Source organism: Accipiter gentilis, chromosome 24 (assembly GCF_929443795.1).
Source record: "Accipiter gentilis chromosome 24, bAccGen1.1, whole genome shotgun sequence".
Taxonomy (NCBI): Eukaryota; Metazoa; Chordata; class Aves; order Accipitriformes; family Accipitridae; genus Astur; species Astur gentilis.
The window spans coordinates 14,569,108-14,587,600 of NC_064903.1; the positions used below are offsets into that span (position 1 = coordinate 14,569,108).

Here is an 18,493-nt window from a genome sequence, read left to right on the forward strand (position 1 = left end):
TCCTCCTTCCTTGTTTTAGCAATCCTGCTTTGAGAAGTAAAAAGGTAACAAAAAACATGGAAATAGTATATAGTAATTGTTTATTAGCAGATTGAAAAAGCCCGTTTCTGTTGTGATATTCAGTAGCAAGTATCTACATAATCTAAGAATGTGATTGGTCTTTAGTGTAATCACAAAGAATACCCTTGTTTTCTATCTTGTTTTAATCTTCAAGAGTCACCCAAGTACTGTATAAGTGACATGATCATTCTAAGATTCTAAGACTGGGGAAAATGGATTTATGACTCAGCAGGTATTCAAAGGTACTGTTGAATTTACTGATCTTAAACTGAAGTCTATAAGCCCAATATTAAAGTGACAAATTATGTACATAAAAAGAAAAATTAAGAAAACCATACGTTTCAAAGTCTACTAAAGCTTGAGGCTCCTTGCCCAGTTTTGTTGGGAAACTAGGAAAGGAAGTAAGAGATCTGGCTTTCATTACTAACCACAGAAATGGCACTTGGCAGGAACGAACCAATTTCATTGTTTATGTAACAATGCTTTCTTCAGTCAGAAAAAATACAATTAACTGAAGCTTCTAGGAGAACCCAGAAAACAGATGAGAGATTGAAATATCACTGGAGATGCTCAAAACTCAACTGAACAAGGCCCTGAGCAAACTGCTCTAACTGGACCTGTTCTGAGCAGGAGACTGTCCTAGATGACCTATGAAGATCACTTTCAACCTATGTAATTACAGGATATAAAATTGTGGGGGGGTTGTGTTACAGGAGTATAATCACCTTAGCAGTTTGGATATTTCAAATATCAATTCCTTATGATGGTAAAGAGGAACACTAAAGATGCATCAAAAAATCCAAGTATCCTAAACACGTATCTGCTTCCTATAAAGGGTCTTAATTCTGCCAGCTATAAATTTTGATGGCAGCATTAATGAAACACAGATCTTCATTTGGAGCTTTCAGAGTTATGGAAGGAAAAAAACCCAACCAAACACTCACAAAAATCCTACAAAAACAAGAGTTACATTCACCTAAAAAAAGAAAACCACCAAGGTGTATCCTGTGTCCAGTTTGCCAAAAAGAAAGTGAACACGCTACAGTGTGTTTTAAGCACCTTGCTCCTATGCTGTTATCTGCTATACGGGAAAAAACCCACAAAACAAACCAAGACTAAGCCAGAAACTGTAAACTAGATTTGGTGGGGAGCAGTGAGACTATTTAAGAGGGGTTTTTTCCCTCACAGATTCTGATCACAAGTCTTCTGCATAAGCTACCTAGCACTTTCCATTACAACTGAAACAGAACCAGGTTTCTGAAACTACTGATTCATCCTGATTTTCAGGAACCTCAGGAGAAAGGAACTCTTAAGCTTGCCAAGCTTATGCCAAAAGGGACATGCTCTAGCATCTTAAGCCTTCCCCTCAAGCTTTACACATCCTACTTGCAGGTTCAGCATTCAAATCTTAATGTTAATACATGACCAGTATTGTTAAACACAGATGTTTTAAAATTTTCCTTTGAAAAAGGAAAAAGTGACGCCTGGTTAATTAAATAACTAATATCAGAACTCTTAATATCCACTTAGGTTGCAAAATTAAGCACTGAACAATTAAAATATGTCCAAATGTAGAATGATTATATCAGTATGCACAAACAGCAACCACTTCAGCTGCAAAACAGACCAAAAAAAATTTAGAATTTACTGGCAAAGGATGTTCAAGAATTACAGCAAAATAATTTTTGCATGTAACCATGTACTTCACATACCAATATATGCTTGCTCTCCAACTTTAAGAGCTACGGTGAAGGACTACACAGAACAAGCTGAAAACCCATCAGCTCTTTTGCACAAGAAGGAAACTGACACAACTGTCAGACACCTATAACTGAGGAAACTAAATTGACCAATGTACTTTCCTTGAATACATTTAAAGTCTACTGTTAAAAGTTTATGTAGTAATATTTAAACTGATTTTTATCTGTTGTGTATACTCTTAAGTAAAATAGAAGCATAGTCTGTCTTCATCTAATCCTTGTGGTCACTACGTATTTTAATTGACATATCAAAATAATGTAGAATAAACAAAAACTCTGAACTGGTTCATAAGCCCCATAAGCATTTATTATAGAATCACAAATAGCAGGATTCACACTCTACAGCACAGTCTTCCCACAAACGGGAAGCAACTTCTTTTAACCGAAGACAGGCACAACTTGTTATGAAGTTACACCTGAGCATTTAATGCTGATGTTGTTTGACTTCCAAAAAATTAGGCACCTGCAGAAAATAAGATTTCATACATAAGTATTTAATGCCATCTAAAAGGTCATCCTCCAACTATTTTTTTTTAATATGACATTGTCAAAGTTGAAATTTAATTCCCAATCACCTGGAATGTTAATTCTAAAACCTATATCTAGAAAAGCTCCCTCAAACTAATGAAACCTGTAGAAGAGTATAAGCCCTTTTTAATGTGAGCATGGAATCAATGTGCCAAAAGAGCAAATCACTTAAAAGTTTCTACAGAAGCAAAAGATCATTTTAAGAAATAAGCTTTTTGGTATCCCTGCTCAGAAGGGCTTACTTTAGAAACTGTATGGTTAGAATTTTCACACTTAAATGTCTTAAATGATGTTACCAGAACCTCATCTTCATTTCACGATTAATATTGCAGTAGCTTATGATAAAAAATATTGAAGGAAAAGTCTTACACACACTTTGCATTTTCAGCAATGCTACATGTGCAGCTAGTTCTACTTCTGTGTTTCCAGTGTTGCTTCTTTCCTTTTTATCTTGGGCACAATTTTGTGAGGATTTCACTTTCACATACTTCTCTAGCTTTAATGTATTATATTTCATTAGTAAATCACAAGTGAATATGCTAACATTTCAAAACTGAGATTCATCCAGCCATATTACCCAATTCTTGATTTTTTTGAAAATGGCAACCCAACTCAAAGGCACAAAACAGTACTAGGAACAGGGCATAGAAAGTTATTTCATTGCATACCCATACCTTGATACTGCATGCAGTTCCTGGCTTAACTCAAAAAAGATACAGTAGAACATATACAAAGAGAATACGCACACGCATGAGAAATTTTTCAGTATAAGAGATTATACAGAATAGGTTTCATCAGCCTGGAATAGACAACTGAGTACACAATCTATTTTCATTATTTTCAGTAAAAATATGGGGCTGCAAAGGAAGTTATCAAGTAACAGGTTAATAAGATTATTATTATTATTAGCTTTTAATAGAGAATCCTAGGCTAGCTACACCTTTTGTGTCAATACAGTTATGTCCAATTTATATATTAGAAGAACATTTTTCTACTATATAGTGTGCATATATATAATTTTCTATATTTTTTCTAATTATATAGTATATAATTGTACACATAACCATGATCAGAAACACTGCACATAAATAAGGACCAGTACCTCGTCCCAAGCGCCTACTATGCCAGGCAATATAGTGGAAGACAGCAGCAAAGATAAAAAGAACCCTTTGCAAGTGACATGACAGTAATTTTGACAGTAAGGGAAATAATAGTGAGAAGTTTCTGACACTGAAAGGAGAAAGAGCACTGATACAGAGTTGCAGCTTTTATGCAGTCACAAAATTGCAACATGCAGGGATGAGAAACTCAGGGCTTCTGATCAAGTTCAGCAAAGCATAAAGGATGCATTTCCTTGCCACCAACGTGACCGCTGTTTAATAGCTACAGAGAGATGAAAAAAACCTTCCAGGAAAATTAATTACATTGGCCAACTTAACAGCTTCCAGTGTATGTTCAATCATTTATTCAGTCTTCTAACACATGCAATGTCTCCTTATGAGCTACTAAAGTGAAACACAGGGTGCTGGACTGTGCTAATGTGAGTGACCATGTTTCTCATAGCAATACGCAGTCAAATATTTTAGCACAGGGCTGCTCCATATTAGGAGAAATTAACCATCTTTTCATGTTGCTTCTCAGTTTCATACTCCTCTGCTTGTGTTTCTTCTTTGAGCTGTTTAAAAGAAATAAAAACACTCCCAAGACTATAGGTGGCTACAAGGAGTTTTTACCTTTTTTTTTTTAAACTGGGTGTTTGACAGAGCACAGAATAGCTTCTATTTTTGGGAAAGAGATATTAAAGTGGTGTTTGGGTTCTAATTCCAACAACTGAAGAGCTAGGAAATACCTGCTTTATGGTTATCCGTGTCACTAATTTTAGTTATACACTTGGTCTGTGCTGTTGAAGTGACAAATGAAGAAACTGTACACAACCCCATAATTAAAGTTTTTCATCAAGCATAGAGGGAAGATTGTGCAGGCAACCAGAAACTGTATTTTAACCAGATTTTGAGTTCTTGGCTTTTGAAGCTAAACAGCACTACTAAAGAAAAAATCCTTTTTAAAAAAATCTACTCTTATTACTTTAGGGACTAAAAAAAAAAGCATCCCATCAGATCAAGCCACAGTTCTTCCTTGGGAAATACATGTTTTTATAACTGGAACAGACCAACAGTTGTGTCTCACAGACTTCTACTGCCAGGGAGGAAGGACTGAGATCCAGCACACTGGCTTTGAAATCAAGGTAGCCTTGAGGAACCCACTAGTCCAGCCCATCCTCACTGAATTTAGTCTCCTAGTCTACACTGGACATGAACATGTCTAAATTGGCAGTTCAGTTCAAGCTATTCTTGTTTTTCATGTAACTCATCTCCACTTGCCACATGGCTCAGGTACATGAGGTTTTTCCTGAAATTTGCACTCATCAAAACCTAAACCAGAAGCTCTGATGTAAACAGAACCAGTGCTGACCTGCTGCACACCAATGCAGGGATGAAACCAACAGATGAATTCAAGGAATTTCTCACCATGTTGCCACGAGAAGGATCCAGGCATTTCCAACACAAGACAGCACACTGCTCCAACTCTTGAGTATATATGTTCAGTTATTTTAGCATAGCATGATTAAAATGAAAAATAAAGAACACATCACCAAGAGGAGGGAGTCATTTACTCCTCAACTGACACATGAAGCAGTAAAGTGGCACACCAATCAGCTATACAGTCAAAAGGACATTACCACACATCAAGGATTATCTTCCTCTCTACTGCTGAAGGCATCTTGTCACCACAAATCTTTTGTAGTTTGAAATGGTAAGCAGCAAATCCCACAGGAAACTTATTTGTTTCCCTAAACAACACAGCACTTTATTTAGTCTAGACTATAATTCTTGAAACAGCTTACTACCAGAACAAGTAAAATGTGTTTTCCTGACAAGTCAGCAAGACTTACTAAGCTTGTGTATTATAGCACAGGGCATCTTCCTCCCACTTACATTGGCCATTATTTATTGGTTTTAATTCTGTCAATTTCTTTTTTGTTTTTGAAATTTTTAAATTCCAGGTTTCAGTTTCAAATTATTTTAACTCTTTCACAGAAAATATAAGGGAAAGTAATCATCACTCGTAAACGAATCAGTCTGGTTTTGTTAAGGATTACCTAAAATGCACACAAAACTCTCAAGTAAAACTTATGTTAGTCTCTGTATGCTCACTTATATACACATCCAAGGCCTTTGCCCTTAAGAGCTACAATCTAAATAGACACAAGGCAGAGACAAATAGGCTACAACCAATCAACTGTAACTAGTGTTTACTACATGACTTACCTTTCATGTGGATAAAATTGCTTGACACTAGATAAACTAAGCAGAAACATTTTTAAAGCAAGCTAGACTGCTGGAAGTCAAAGACTAAAAAACAAGGCGAGTGAAGTTAAGACCGAAGCAGAAAAAAACCCAAAGAAAATGGGTAAACTAACAGTCCACAAGCACAGAGTGAACAGGTTCTAGCAACAACTACAGCCTGTTCTCTTGAGACACAAAGGCCAGTGCTGTAGCAACTTCAGCATCTGTTCTTATTTGCTGGTGCCTCCTGCTGACTCTGTCCTACTCATGCCAGACCTCATGGCAGCATTTAAGAATGGCTGTAGCCACTTCTATTAGCTTAAAAATAAGTATGTAATATCACTCATTACTGCATGAAATGATTTGAAGTGAACACTTTCATAAACCTTTTAGTTCTAGGTCAGTCTTTAATATATCAAGTTCTTGCCCACTATGTACTGGTTCCACCTATTGAAATAGTGGTAAAGTGACAAATTGAAGTAGATATTTGTTTTAATACACAGATGGTCAGGGATTTGCTCATTGTGCAGTTACATCTGCTGGTCAGCAGCCTATGAACAGGCCTGAGATGCAGGGTTCCTTCAAGCCTTATAACTACAAAAACCTTTTTTTGAGAACTAATACATTGACACTTGGGAAGACATTAGTGATAATTATGTCTGCCAAGCAAAAAAGTCCTTCTCTAGATCTGTCAGACTTAAGAGCAGATTCTCCTAGCAAGCAACAAATAATCCCAGGTTAGTTGGAAGAATAATGAAAATCAGACTGTTGGACAGCCACAGAAAAGCAGAGAATTCAGAGGTCTATCCACACTGTCATGTAGAACTTTTACCACAAAAAAGGTCTAGTGAGTATCTTTGCATTTTCTGTGGAATTCTAGCCTTCAGTCATGACTCAGTTACCTTTTGGCTAAGGACACAGCATTAAATGCCAGCTTTGCCAGCAAAATGAATATTACTTTTGAACCAGCTCCAATAAAGCTTCACAAGTCAAATGAGAAGATGCTTTTCACAAAAAAATGTGAAAAAGCAAAGGCTAGTCCATTTTTCTTATTGCACAATGTTTTGCAATACAATTTGTGATCTAAATACATTTGCCTCCTGCTCAGATAATAAGTAACAAAGCAGAAGTATGTATCACAAAGTTCTTTAGATCGATCAAAAGCAGAAATATTTCAGAGGTTAAATTTTTTATATTTCAAGGCACAAAGATAGTCAACAGCATGGCAAATAGAGGTTTGATGGATGGAGAATACAAAAAGTCAAAAAATTACACATTGCACGTTTCTTGTAGGTCAATATTTCAGACAAGGCTATAACGTGGAATTTTTTTATATTTTTTTTGTTAAGATTAGATTAAAATATTAGTGGTATTCTTCATAATGCAATCCTTTTATGCAGGCCAACTAACAATCAGTTGTTTTAACTTCAACTCACTGAACAGAGTTTTTCCAACTTATCTGTAATACCAAGTATCCTTAACACATATCCTTATTACTGGCCCTCAGCAAAAAAGCCTCAGACAACATACACAACTCGTGTTCCATTAGCCCAAACACTGGATAGGCTAAGAAACCACTATGGGGAATTTCCACAATTACTTGCTTATAAACTGTGTCACTTCCAGATTTTGCATCTGATGCATTTCTGAGCATAAACACTATCCCCTCCCTCACCCCTAACATATAATCTGAGTTTCTCTTCTCATTCAAATCTGAAGAAGTCATTACTGAAGAACCACATGTTTTTCAACATGGTTGATTTCTGGAATGTAATCTAGATTTAGGATACACTTCATATATGAAAGTTATTTTCTTAAGGTAAAAATTGGATTTGGTGTTGCTATTCAGCTACCTGCCATCACTTGAATCAACATTGGTACCACCAACAAAAATAACTTTATTCAGACAGGAAAATATAATTGGTTTAGAAGTATATATTGTAAAGGCAGAAGAAGAGTATCATGAATTAACATTCTTATGCAATTCACACTCAATATTAAGCTGTAGATTTTATCGGTTTTAATCCATAATCACATGCATGACTATGTACCTTAGAAGGGCCAGAAATATGATGTAAAAAAAAAAAATCAACAGTCGTGCAAGTAATGCTAGGCACTGGTATCTTAAACAATAAGTGTGTCTCCTCCCATCCCATCCCCTCAGCAGACACACGCAGGAATCACAATGTGGGAACTCTGCCTGTCGTGCAGAGATTGTTATTGGCCATGACAGGAGGGCTTATTCTGAAGTTATATTGGGAATACACTGGGGTTACTTCTCAGCTGTATAAGAAAGTAGCAGGTGGTGAGAAAGGAGAAATTTCAAGTTAATATATTTACAGGCAATCATTCACCTACTTAGAATTACTTGGAGGTTCCCTCAGAATTAAAAATTGGGAATCAAGTTTGTTGTGACGAAGTCATGAACAAGTAAGTCTGATGGCACCACTATATTTATCCAGAACAAATAAAATAAACTGTTCCTTGCACTGTCAGTCTAGTACCTTTCATATTTACGAAACTCACGTTTGAAGAAGTGCTCACAAAAAAGGGAGGAAATTGCTAAAGGCATAGGATGACTTAGTTGAGCATGGCAATATAGCACAGGAACCTATCTTTAATAAAGGAAAACAGAAAACACACAACTCTTCAGCTAAGCAGACAGTGATTACATTGATGTGATATACTCAATTACTTAACTGCCAGGGGGCCTAATGTTGCTCACACAGCAAGAAGCAGAATTACACACATCAATAAAATGATTGGAATATTCAATACACCTCTTGATATACCTCTTGATATCTCATGACCTACGATTATTTTTTTTTCAGAAGTTCATTTAACAGCAGCACAAGATCTGTTTGAACAGCTAGAAGACAAATTCAGGGAAGTAATAAAATAAGGGGGTTTTTTTGGCCAAATAGCTGCAATGACAATTAATGGTTAAAAAAAATATATACAACAAACATAAGGTCAGAGCTAAACAGCTAGATATCGTCATTATGCTTTTAACTCAGCAATAATTTTTGTTGCATAATTCAAGATGCCAAAAACATGCTACGCTATTTGCAAATTATGTACTGGCAAGCCATTACACAAGTTAGATGTAAAATATGGCCAGACCTTAAAAAAAAAATCCCAGAGTATTTTTGATAAATCAACAGCAGTTGTGCTTTAACACACACACACATATATATATGAACCTTACTGAGCACTGGTTTTCTTTGATGCTGATTTTATTGATGTTAAGGCAAAATATTCTGGATTTACACAATGATACTGTAGATCCTACTGCACATGGATTTGTGATTTGGAAAAGAAATCATTTACATCCAGATTTCTTAGAGGTTGTTTTTTTTAAATGTTTGTTTCAAGTACCACAGAACCAAATTTCAGAGACTCACTGACTTAGAAAGTGAAATACAGCCAAGGTTTTTGACCCAACCCCCTGTCTCGCACACCTCAACCTAAACCTATAATCTTATTCATAGGTATCTTTTAATGTGAAACAGTGATAACTGCTACAAAAATGCCAGTAAGTAAATGACAATTGCCTGTGAGGCAGTTGCTGATTCTCCATCAAGCTCTATGCCATACTGATGCTCTGTAAAGGATGCCCATGATTCACCAGCAGAATAGCATTTACCCACTTATCAAAGAATTCTACAAATTAAATCAAAATAAAGACTACAAGTCTTTTGTTTACAAGCACATTTTGAAAGACATCTAAAATTTGTATGTCACAGGATTAATTCATAAATCAGTTCTACATCAAATCAAATTGTTACGAGATGGTACTTGCATAGACCTATATCAACTATTTAAGTATTATTTTTTTTAGAGCAGCAAGCAATATGGCTATTTTTCTCAGAGACTGCCCTTAAACATTTTCACACAATCTTTCATGATGAAAATTCAATCCTGATGATAGTGACTGGGCTCTACTACATCCTAAAAGACAGAGAAAAATTACTGCAGACAGCTTTTACTCAAATATGTTGAGATTCAAAATAAAACAACAACAACAAACCCAAAAAGCAATTAGTAATAATTAGAACCAAACACAAAATATGGGTCCTTGCTGCACCTGCTTCAGGATACAGAAAAAGTCTTCTTAATAACAGACTGCCTATATACAATGCTTTTTTAATGCTTTAGTTATTGAATATTTATAGACAGAAGTGACCTACTATGTTGCTGAATACATTTTTATGCTACTACAAGGAAAACGAGCTAATACTTCACAGAACCTGTTTTTATTTCAATCTTACACTTCCATGATGAAATAACTAACACTTTTACCTATCCCTAGTCTGCATTGCACATAGGGATGCATCACACGTGTCAGGAAAAAAGCTAATAAATCATTAGCACAAAAAAGCATGAATCATTAGCAGGCTTGGTACTGGATACAGAAATTGGATTTTAAAATCAGTCCTTCACAAATTCTACACCCTACACAACCTAATATTTCACAGAAGAATGAGTACATCGTTATTTAACCCTGTGCACAAATACAGCCCACAACAAAGAGCAACAGAATGAGTATTTGATAGACCAGGAGTACAGGATTGACAGAGATGGATAAGATACCACAACGTGCAGTCTCATATTCAAAACAATAAGCCAGCTATTCATAACGCATGGGGAAAGAAAAGCCCCAAAACAAAACAAACAAAAAACCCCCATGGAATTAATTCACCCAAACAACATTTTGGAAAGCCACTACCACTTGTGAACAAAAGATGCTAGACCTCTCATTAATATTCTGTTCTAGCACATTACTCAAAATGATCCATTTTCAGCAACTACTCCAGAAGCAAATAAATCCCTAAGCACATCAAGGATGAACCAAAACATAACAGAACCCCCATGGAAAATGCAGTGTTGTTTCCTAGGAACTGTATAGAAAAATATTTCCAAGTGTACTTCACCTAAAAGCCTGGGTAAATCCAGGCTCACACTGATGATACCTAAGCATTTACCAACACGGTGAATACGTTAAGCTCCGACACGCACACTGCACATACACACACACACCCCCCTTACACCCGCACTTGTAACCATCTTCCCGCTGAGCTGGGAAGAAGGACCGACAGGAATACCCCAGGTAATAAAGCTTCGCTGCAAGGGATCTGGCACCCTTGAAAGTACAAACCAGCCACAGCACAGAGCTCTTATTCCCCAGAGCGTGAACTAAATAGCTTTCCTCATCTTGCACACCGTCTTCCACGCACCGTGTGCATGCACACGAATTGCAAGTCCTCATCCTTATGACACGTACAGACACACAGAGCACAACGCCTAATTCCCTATGAATGCCCCCTCCCGCCCCCTTCGCACGCACAAGCAAAGCACAACCCTTCCCTCGCTGCACAAGCACGCACGGAGGGGAACCTCTCTCCTCACCGCACGCAGGCAGCCCCGCTCCCCCGGCAGCACAGGCGCAGGCACCGAGAGCGCCGGCGCCCCTGCCCACGGCAGACACACACACACACGGAGCGCACACTGACCCTCCCACTGCACACGCACACACACACACACACTGAGCGCAACACCCCGCTGCGTGCACACACGGAGGGGGTTTAGCGGGAGCCCCTCTCCCCGCAGCGCACACACAGCGGCAGCACCCGGCGCAGGCGCACGCTGCTGGGGTACCCTCGCCCCTTACACCCCACCTCCTCGGGCACACCGCAGGAGCACCCCTGCCTTTGCACGCACAGAGCAGAAACAAGGTCGTCCCCCCCGGTGCACAGCCCGCCACCACACACCCAGAGAGCAGGAACGCTCCCCCCGTAAGCACGCACAGCAGAAGGGACCCCCAATACGTGCAGAGCGGGAGCACCCCACCACTGCACACCCCAGACCCTCCAGCCCCCTCCCCCCCCCCGCGCGTCCCACTGCATGCGGAGGGAGCCCCAGCATCGTCCTGCCTCCCCCCCACCCCAAACGTGGAGCTTTCCCACTGTCCCCCATTGCCCTCGCACAGGGAGAGCCCCTACTCCTCCCCACTGCCACTACAGCAGCCCACGAACGCTCCAAGCCCCCCAGTACCACCACAGCGGGGGCTCCTTAGTGCTTCTCCCCATCGCCACCAGAGCAGCTCTCCCACTACATCTTCCCCACCGCCACCACTGCATGTGCCCCCCACCGCTCCCCCCAACAGCGGATCCTCCCACCGCATCCTCCCCATTGCCCCCACTGGGCACCCCCAGGCCCCCCAGTGCCACCACGGCACGCCGCTCCCACGCCATCCCCCAAGCTGCCACCACAGCCACCACCCCCCGCGGCCCTCCTTTGCCACCACAGAACCCTTCCCTGCATCCCCCTCGCCGCTGCCACCGCAGCGGAGCCCCCGCACCCCCCCTCCCCGCCACCACAGGGCCCCCCCTTTCCACTGCTCGCCCCCAACCGCGACCACAGCGGGGACGCCCACCCCCTCACGGCCAGGCCCCCATCCGCCCCGCACTACCCCCGCAGCCGGGCCCCCTCGGCAGGAGGCCCCGTCCCCCCTCACAGCCGGAGCCCCCCACACCTGCTTGCGTGGTGTCGCTGAGGTCGTAGCCGCTGCCGGGGAAGTCGCGCAGCTTCCTCCCGCTGAGGCAGAGGATGCCCGAGCTGCCCGCCTCCTCCAGGGCCCGGTCCAGGCTGCGCACCGTGTGCGGCTGCGGCAGAGTCGCCGCGCCCCAGTGCGGCCCAGCCGAGAAGGAGAGAGTGAGGTGAGCGGGGATCCCCAGCCCCCCCGCTCCGTTGCCGTTGTTGCCGCCGCCGTTGCCGCCGCCGCCGCCCCCCTGCCCAGCCGCCATCTTCGCGCGGCGCAGACCAGCCCCACAATAACAACAGCCGGGGCCGCCCCGCCGCCACGCCGCCACTGCGCAGGCGCCGCCGAGCCCGCAGGGGGGCGGGGGGGGGGAACAGCGGGAGTGAGCCGGCGGGGCCGCTGGCGGAGGGGGCGTGGCTGCCGCGCGCCCCTCGGCCGCTCTCGCCAATCCGCGGCGGCGTGGAGCGAGGGGGCGCAGCTCCGTTACTCCCCTGCCGCCTCCCTCACCAATCCGCGGCGGCGGCGGGAGGGGGGGGGGGGGGGGGGCGGGCAACGGGGTGTGGTTCCCCGAGGCGATGCTCGCCAATGAGGGGCCGCTCGCGCGCGCGCGCGCGCCGGGGGGACGGGGCGGGGCGGTTTGTGGCACGCGGGGGCTGCGCGCGAGCGCGGCGGGGAGCCGCACGCCGCCGCCCGCGGGGCCGCAGCGGGAGCGAAGCGGAGCGGGGCGGGAGCAGCCCCGGGGCATCCCGGCGGGCAGGGCCTGGGGGGGCAGGGGGGGGAGCCGGGGAGCGGGGTGCCTTTCGCAGCCGCGCCGGGAGAAGGCGCGGGTCGGCGCGTTTCGGGAGAACCCAGCTGCGGGGAGGGTTCAGGGCAGGGGCCGCCCCGCAAAACAGAGGCGACGCTTTATGTGGCACGGGGAACGACTGCTCGGCAGCCATAGCGCCGGTGAAACGGCATCCCTTCCCGGTCGCGGAGCGGCCTCGCCTCTCGGCGGCGTGGCAAATAGGCTATTGTCACTGCAGTGAGCCCTTTGGCACCGTTCGGGTTTACTGTGGTATCTATGGCAACACAGATTATCGATTGCTCCTCAGGCTAAAAAGTCACCTACTCCAGATGCATCAGAGCATCACCTCTGTGTTGAAAGCTAATAACGAGCAGTGCCTGTCAATAACTGCAGTTCCTCGTTAGTGGCATGAAAAAAAAAAAAATCGGTGAGGAATCTCCCATAGCAGAACAAAGGGGAATAGGAGTAAGGTTGTCACCCTAAAATGGGTTAACAAACATTCACAAAAGCCTCAAAGACAGTAATGCTCTTGACTCAGAATATGAAAGGGGAGTGGTGAAACGTAAATCAGAAGCTGGTTGCGATGTCCGAGGCCCCATTATATTAATAAAATGCTACACAATTGCTGGAATACTGTATGGATGAATAATTACCTCTATTACCATGTAATCTCTTCCTCTTAGGTGCTGCGTATTTATCTGTCAAAAATTACTTTAGAGCCATAATTAAGAAATGCTAAAGAAAGGCTCATAGACCCACATTTTAATGAAATTGCTGTGTGTTTGATAAGCAGAATCTGCTTTTATGCTTTGATCCTCCTGAAGGTCCTTAAATGGATAATTTTTTTGCATGCATGCATCATGACTAATTGGGGGATCTAAGGGAAATTCCTTCTATAAGCAGTATGGAAGAGACTAGCCTTCAGTCAGCAATATGTCAGTGAGAGACAGCTGAGCCATTATTAGTCATGTAATATTCTGTGGGTGATATCTGGCTGAAATTCAATAGAACCAAATTAGCCAGGATCAGTAAGAAGGCACTGAAGAGTGAAGGGTTTAATCCTTTGGTGCAGTATTGTATGGACTTTGGGATCACTGTGTCATTGCAAATAGATTGGCTTTCCAGCAAAAGAGGCCTATGTGCAAAATGCATGTGTGGTGGGGGAAGGGCTCCCATTGTCCACCTGCAAATATTGTGGCTCTCTGCTTCATTTAACCTTAGCTGTGGATACTTTTGTGGGCTGCGGGATTAAAGCTTACAGATTAATATCTACCGATCAGTCTGCCTGGGCCAGAGCCTCTGCTCTTGCCCTGAAAAAGCTAATTGTTCCCTGGATTCACAGCAGGAAAATCAGACAAACCTGCATAAACACTGCTGACTGCTGCCCTCGGTCGAGTTTCCAGCCAGGGAGGGTGGAGGTTGAATAAACTCACAGATTGATGTTGGGCCAAGTGTGGATGATGATTTTGCCTGCAGACGTGGAGCAGGAGGTACAGTGGCTCTGCAGCTGGCAGGAGCGAAGCAGAGCAGTAGCCAGGCTCCGGTAACTGTTACTAAATGTTAGAAATAGTTGCTCTGAGTTTACAAAGCCGGTGGCTTGGCACAGGGCCAGCTCACAGATGCAGTTTTGCTATCTTTCCTCTAAGCCACATCACACAGCCGCTTGCTATTTAGAGCCTAGCCGATCTCTGCGACGTTAGGCAGAAAGGGGTTCAGCTCGCTTTGTAAGGAAATAGGTCTGACATTGTCAGAGGGCTCAAAACACCATTTAGTCATGCTGGAGTTCTCATGTATGAGGGGCCTTTTTATCTTTAACAAAATACTCGCTGTGTTTGCAGGTGTTCTTACTTAGAAGCAAACCGAGCACGCTCAGTCTGCTCAGGCACACACATCTTCAAATGCATTAAAGTGTCCAATACAATATGCTAGAAGCAATGTTTGAGACTTTTTCTAACAGCTAACCAAAAATCCCTGATTTGCAAGCTGTCTTGAGCAAATTGCTGCTTACTCAGGCAAAAGCTTAGGAATTGATTACAGGTTCCTATGGTACAGCTACATGCAGATTTACCTGTGGGGGTCGTTTTTTACCTCAAATAGCTGCACAATCAGAACAGTTGTCTGGAATGCTAAAGTCTAACTCATTTTGTTTATACTGTATTTCACCGCCTTTCAGGAGTTCTTTCCTCCCACGCCCTCCGCTGCCCTTTCTTCTTCAGTTCACAAGCAAAACCAGAGTCACTAGTCTAGTGGCAGAAGGCTCACAAAACCAACCTTCTTGTCATGCTGAGTAGTAAATCATAGATGTGCCATCTCTCAGTTTCTTCTATAAAACAGAGATGATAGCATTTTCTTATTTATTAAGGCAGTTAAGATGACTACAGGAAGAGGTGGAAACACTCAGATGTTGTAATGAGACGGCACAAGACAAACATATTTTCCTGCTGCCACACCACAGACAGAGTCTGTTTCAGGAGTCTGAAAACCACTGAAAATCCCCCACTTCCATGAAGAGCTTCCACTTTGAAAATCTTTGTGGCTACCCACATCCGTTCTAGATGAGATGAAAACCATAAAGATATGACATCAACAAACTTTAAGAGGTAGTGTTAATGCCTAGAGGAATGAGATCTAGATAAAGCTTTGATCTATCTAACTTTCAACATGGATTGCAAGATGTGGTTACTCACAAGTCTTGCAATGACGTAGTCCTTGGCACAGTCAGCCCAAGCCATGCTCAGAGCAAGTGCGTGTGCCATCCTGCTGCTCTGCATGTGCTGCTCCCACAGCTCTTCTAACCCCTGCTCAGCATCATCACTCACAGCTCCAAATTTCCCCAGAGCCCTGCCTTCTGGAGAGAGCCAGACAGGTTCATCTGTACTGGAAATGTCGGTATAAAATTGATTATGAGAGTAGGGAAAGAGTGGAGTCCCTTATCTCTCCCGTACCTTCGTAATTCTCCAGAGTATACTGCAGGCTGTGTCCCAGGTCAGGTCAGTGCACACAATAAGAACATCAAAGCACAGTACCAAAGCTGAGATGCTGCCCGGGGTGTCATGCGATGCACTGCTCCCTCGACACCTCCACTGGACTTGCAGGCCTCTGCCAGGCAACGCAAGCTCTGGGCACCTAAGGCCGAGTAACAGGGATTGCTGAAAGCAGGGACACCCCTGAAGCTTTCCGTGTTCCTGAATGAAATACTTGAGCTGAATACAAAGCAGATCTTTGTCAGTCTAGATTGCCATTTGCTGTGAGAAATGAAATCCTCCTGAGATGTCAGCACTGACCCTTTTTTTGCATCCTTTAGAGCCTTTCTGGCTTTAAGCAATTAAACCCCTGAGCTTTCATAATGTTCTTACTATGCTGCTTTATGAGTAGCCTCGGTCCTCCTACATGTGTGAGGTACTGAGATAACACATTCACTGTTATTTCAGTACCCATATGATCCTTGTGCCATCTCCTTGATTACTCTTCAATTCCTTCTGACTTACTTTGCATATCATTGACACTGCTTTTCTTCTTCAAGACCTGCAAGTGTCCACAGCTTCCCACAGTGAGTTAAAATCATCTCCAATTGACCGGATTCAAGATTCATACTAAAACAGCATCCTCTGTCCACTTTGAAAGCAAAGCAAGCAAACCATATATTTCTAGTTAGGTCAAAAGGCAAATGCCATACTGTCTGTGCTAAAGGGTAGTGATTTATCTGAAACATCATTTTGAAAGAGCTAGAAATAGCTCAAAACACTCCAGGATCTGATGCTTGAATAGAAAAGAAGCAAGGAGGAATCTGTCTAGCTGCTTTGGTGAGCAATACATGTTCTTAAAAGTCTTTTTCTATGGACCACAGTAAGACAGCAGATCCATTAGTGAGAAGGTTCCTGGTACCTTTTCCATTGCTAGCATCTGATTAGTTGTACAGCTAGCAATGCTTCATCAAGCACCAGAAAATACATTTCTGAAGGCAGGGGGGAGGGTGGCCTCTACCCTCAAAGATGTAATTTCAAGTACTACTTATTCCAATTACATGCACTGGAAATACCTCCTCGTAGTGCTGCAGAGGCCTTTATCCTTAATGGATCATTCTAGTGTGATTTTAAGAGGATTTTTCCTTTCATTCCATTTTGAATAACTTGTTTGCTACACAGTAGCATACTTGCCTTGCTTGTTTCTTGGTAAAATTAGGAATGTAGCCCTTTCAGTGAAGGCTTACTTTGAGAGACCCCCGAGAAGCCACATGAACTAAAACTACTCCTACACTGCAATCAGAAGCACAGCGGCGTGGTGTATCTGTGGGTCTCAGTTTACTGGGATGTAGCTAGGCTGGTTACAGACTGCACCGAAGCTACCAACTGCCCTGTCATCCTGCACACGTGTGTGTTGAGTCCAAGTCCGTGCCATTGCCATTATCTTTTATCAAGTATACCATGCATTTCGCAAGCCACATCTCTCATACACAAAAGACAGTCTAACATAAGAAGTAACTGTTGTCACCTTCTTGTCCTAGATAACAGCACACAGGATGATCAATTGTATTGTGCTTTAATACAAAAGTTAAATCATTCTGCAGATCTGTAGATCTAGATGTGCACTTTTATGGGATGACTTTAAGGATGTTCTGCATAGTCCAGAGGTATAGCTAAGGGGTATTGTAAGAGTAGTTTTGCATGTACCAGGCTGAGATCTCAATTTTAATATACATACAGAGAGAGAGAGAGAGAAAAAAAACAAACCACAAAAACCAACACAACAACGCTTTTCTCATTACCTTGCAGTCTTACAGTATACAGGCTGCATCTGCTAAATACGTAAGAAGCAAATAAAGGAATTTGTCATTAACTGTTAACAAGAAGTGGTTGACCTGTCAGTGAAGAGTTGTTTCCACTGAGCAGAACTTAATGATATGTGCACCTCAGCCACTTTATTGCATCGAGTAAGAACTTCTGCATAAAAACGGAAGTGTTATCATCAATGTAGCTCACATTCTGGGAATGAGTAAAGTAGAGAAATATTGGCATAATCTGGAGTTTTCTTTTCTCAAAAAGCCTGAAGAACAGTTTTGTTCTCTTCCATCTTCTCAAGATGATTTTCAAGTAGGAACATATGGTTAAAAGGCCATGTTCAGCATCTAACAATAAAACATAAGCTCGTTGGTGGTGGTGCACCAATTTTGGAGCAAGCTAGCAAAGCTGTACTGCTACCAGTGTTCCTCATTAAGAGATGAGAATTATGCTCCTGTAATTCTCACCAATCAAAAGGCCTAAACACCCCCCCTTGTGGGCAAAATGCAAAACATCATAAAAGTAAACAGATTTTTGGCCCATTGAGGTAAACAATTGTTTATGCTTTGAGCAATTCTGTCATAGGGTGGAGTGCTTCCATACCCACAGATACAAATGTATGCATGCAGATGCTAAGCATTTCCTTGACACATATGCCTACAGCCACTCAGGCTTACTTCCCAAGTAAAAACATT

General features: G+C 42.6%; 1 protein-coding gene across 5 annotated transcripts in view; it reads right to left on the reverse strand.

Moving 5' to 3' along the window:
* The window catches only part of LRCH2 (leucine rich repeats and calponin homology domain containing 2), a 57,155-nt gene extending 44,579 nt beyond the window's left edge, over positions 1-12,576 (reverse strand). For all 5 annotated transcript variants that reach the window (XM_049827506.1, XM_049827505.1, XM_049827504.1 and 2 more), the window contains exon 1: positions 12,231-12,576. In XM_049827506.1, the coding sequence (XP_049683463.1) occupies positions 12,231-12,501 (271 nt within the window). In that variant the 5' untranslated portion in view covers positions 12,502-12,576. The remainder of the gene's footprint in view (positions 1-12,230) is intronic.
* Positions 12,577-18,493: the final 5,917 nt, after the last annotated feature.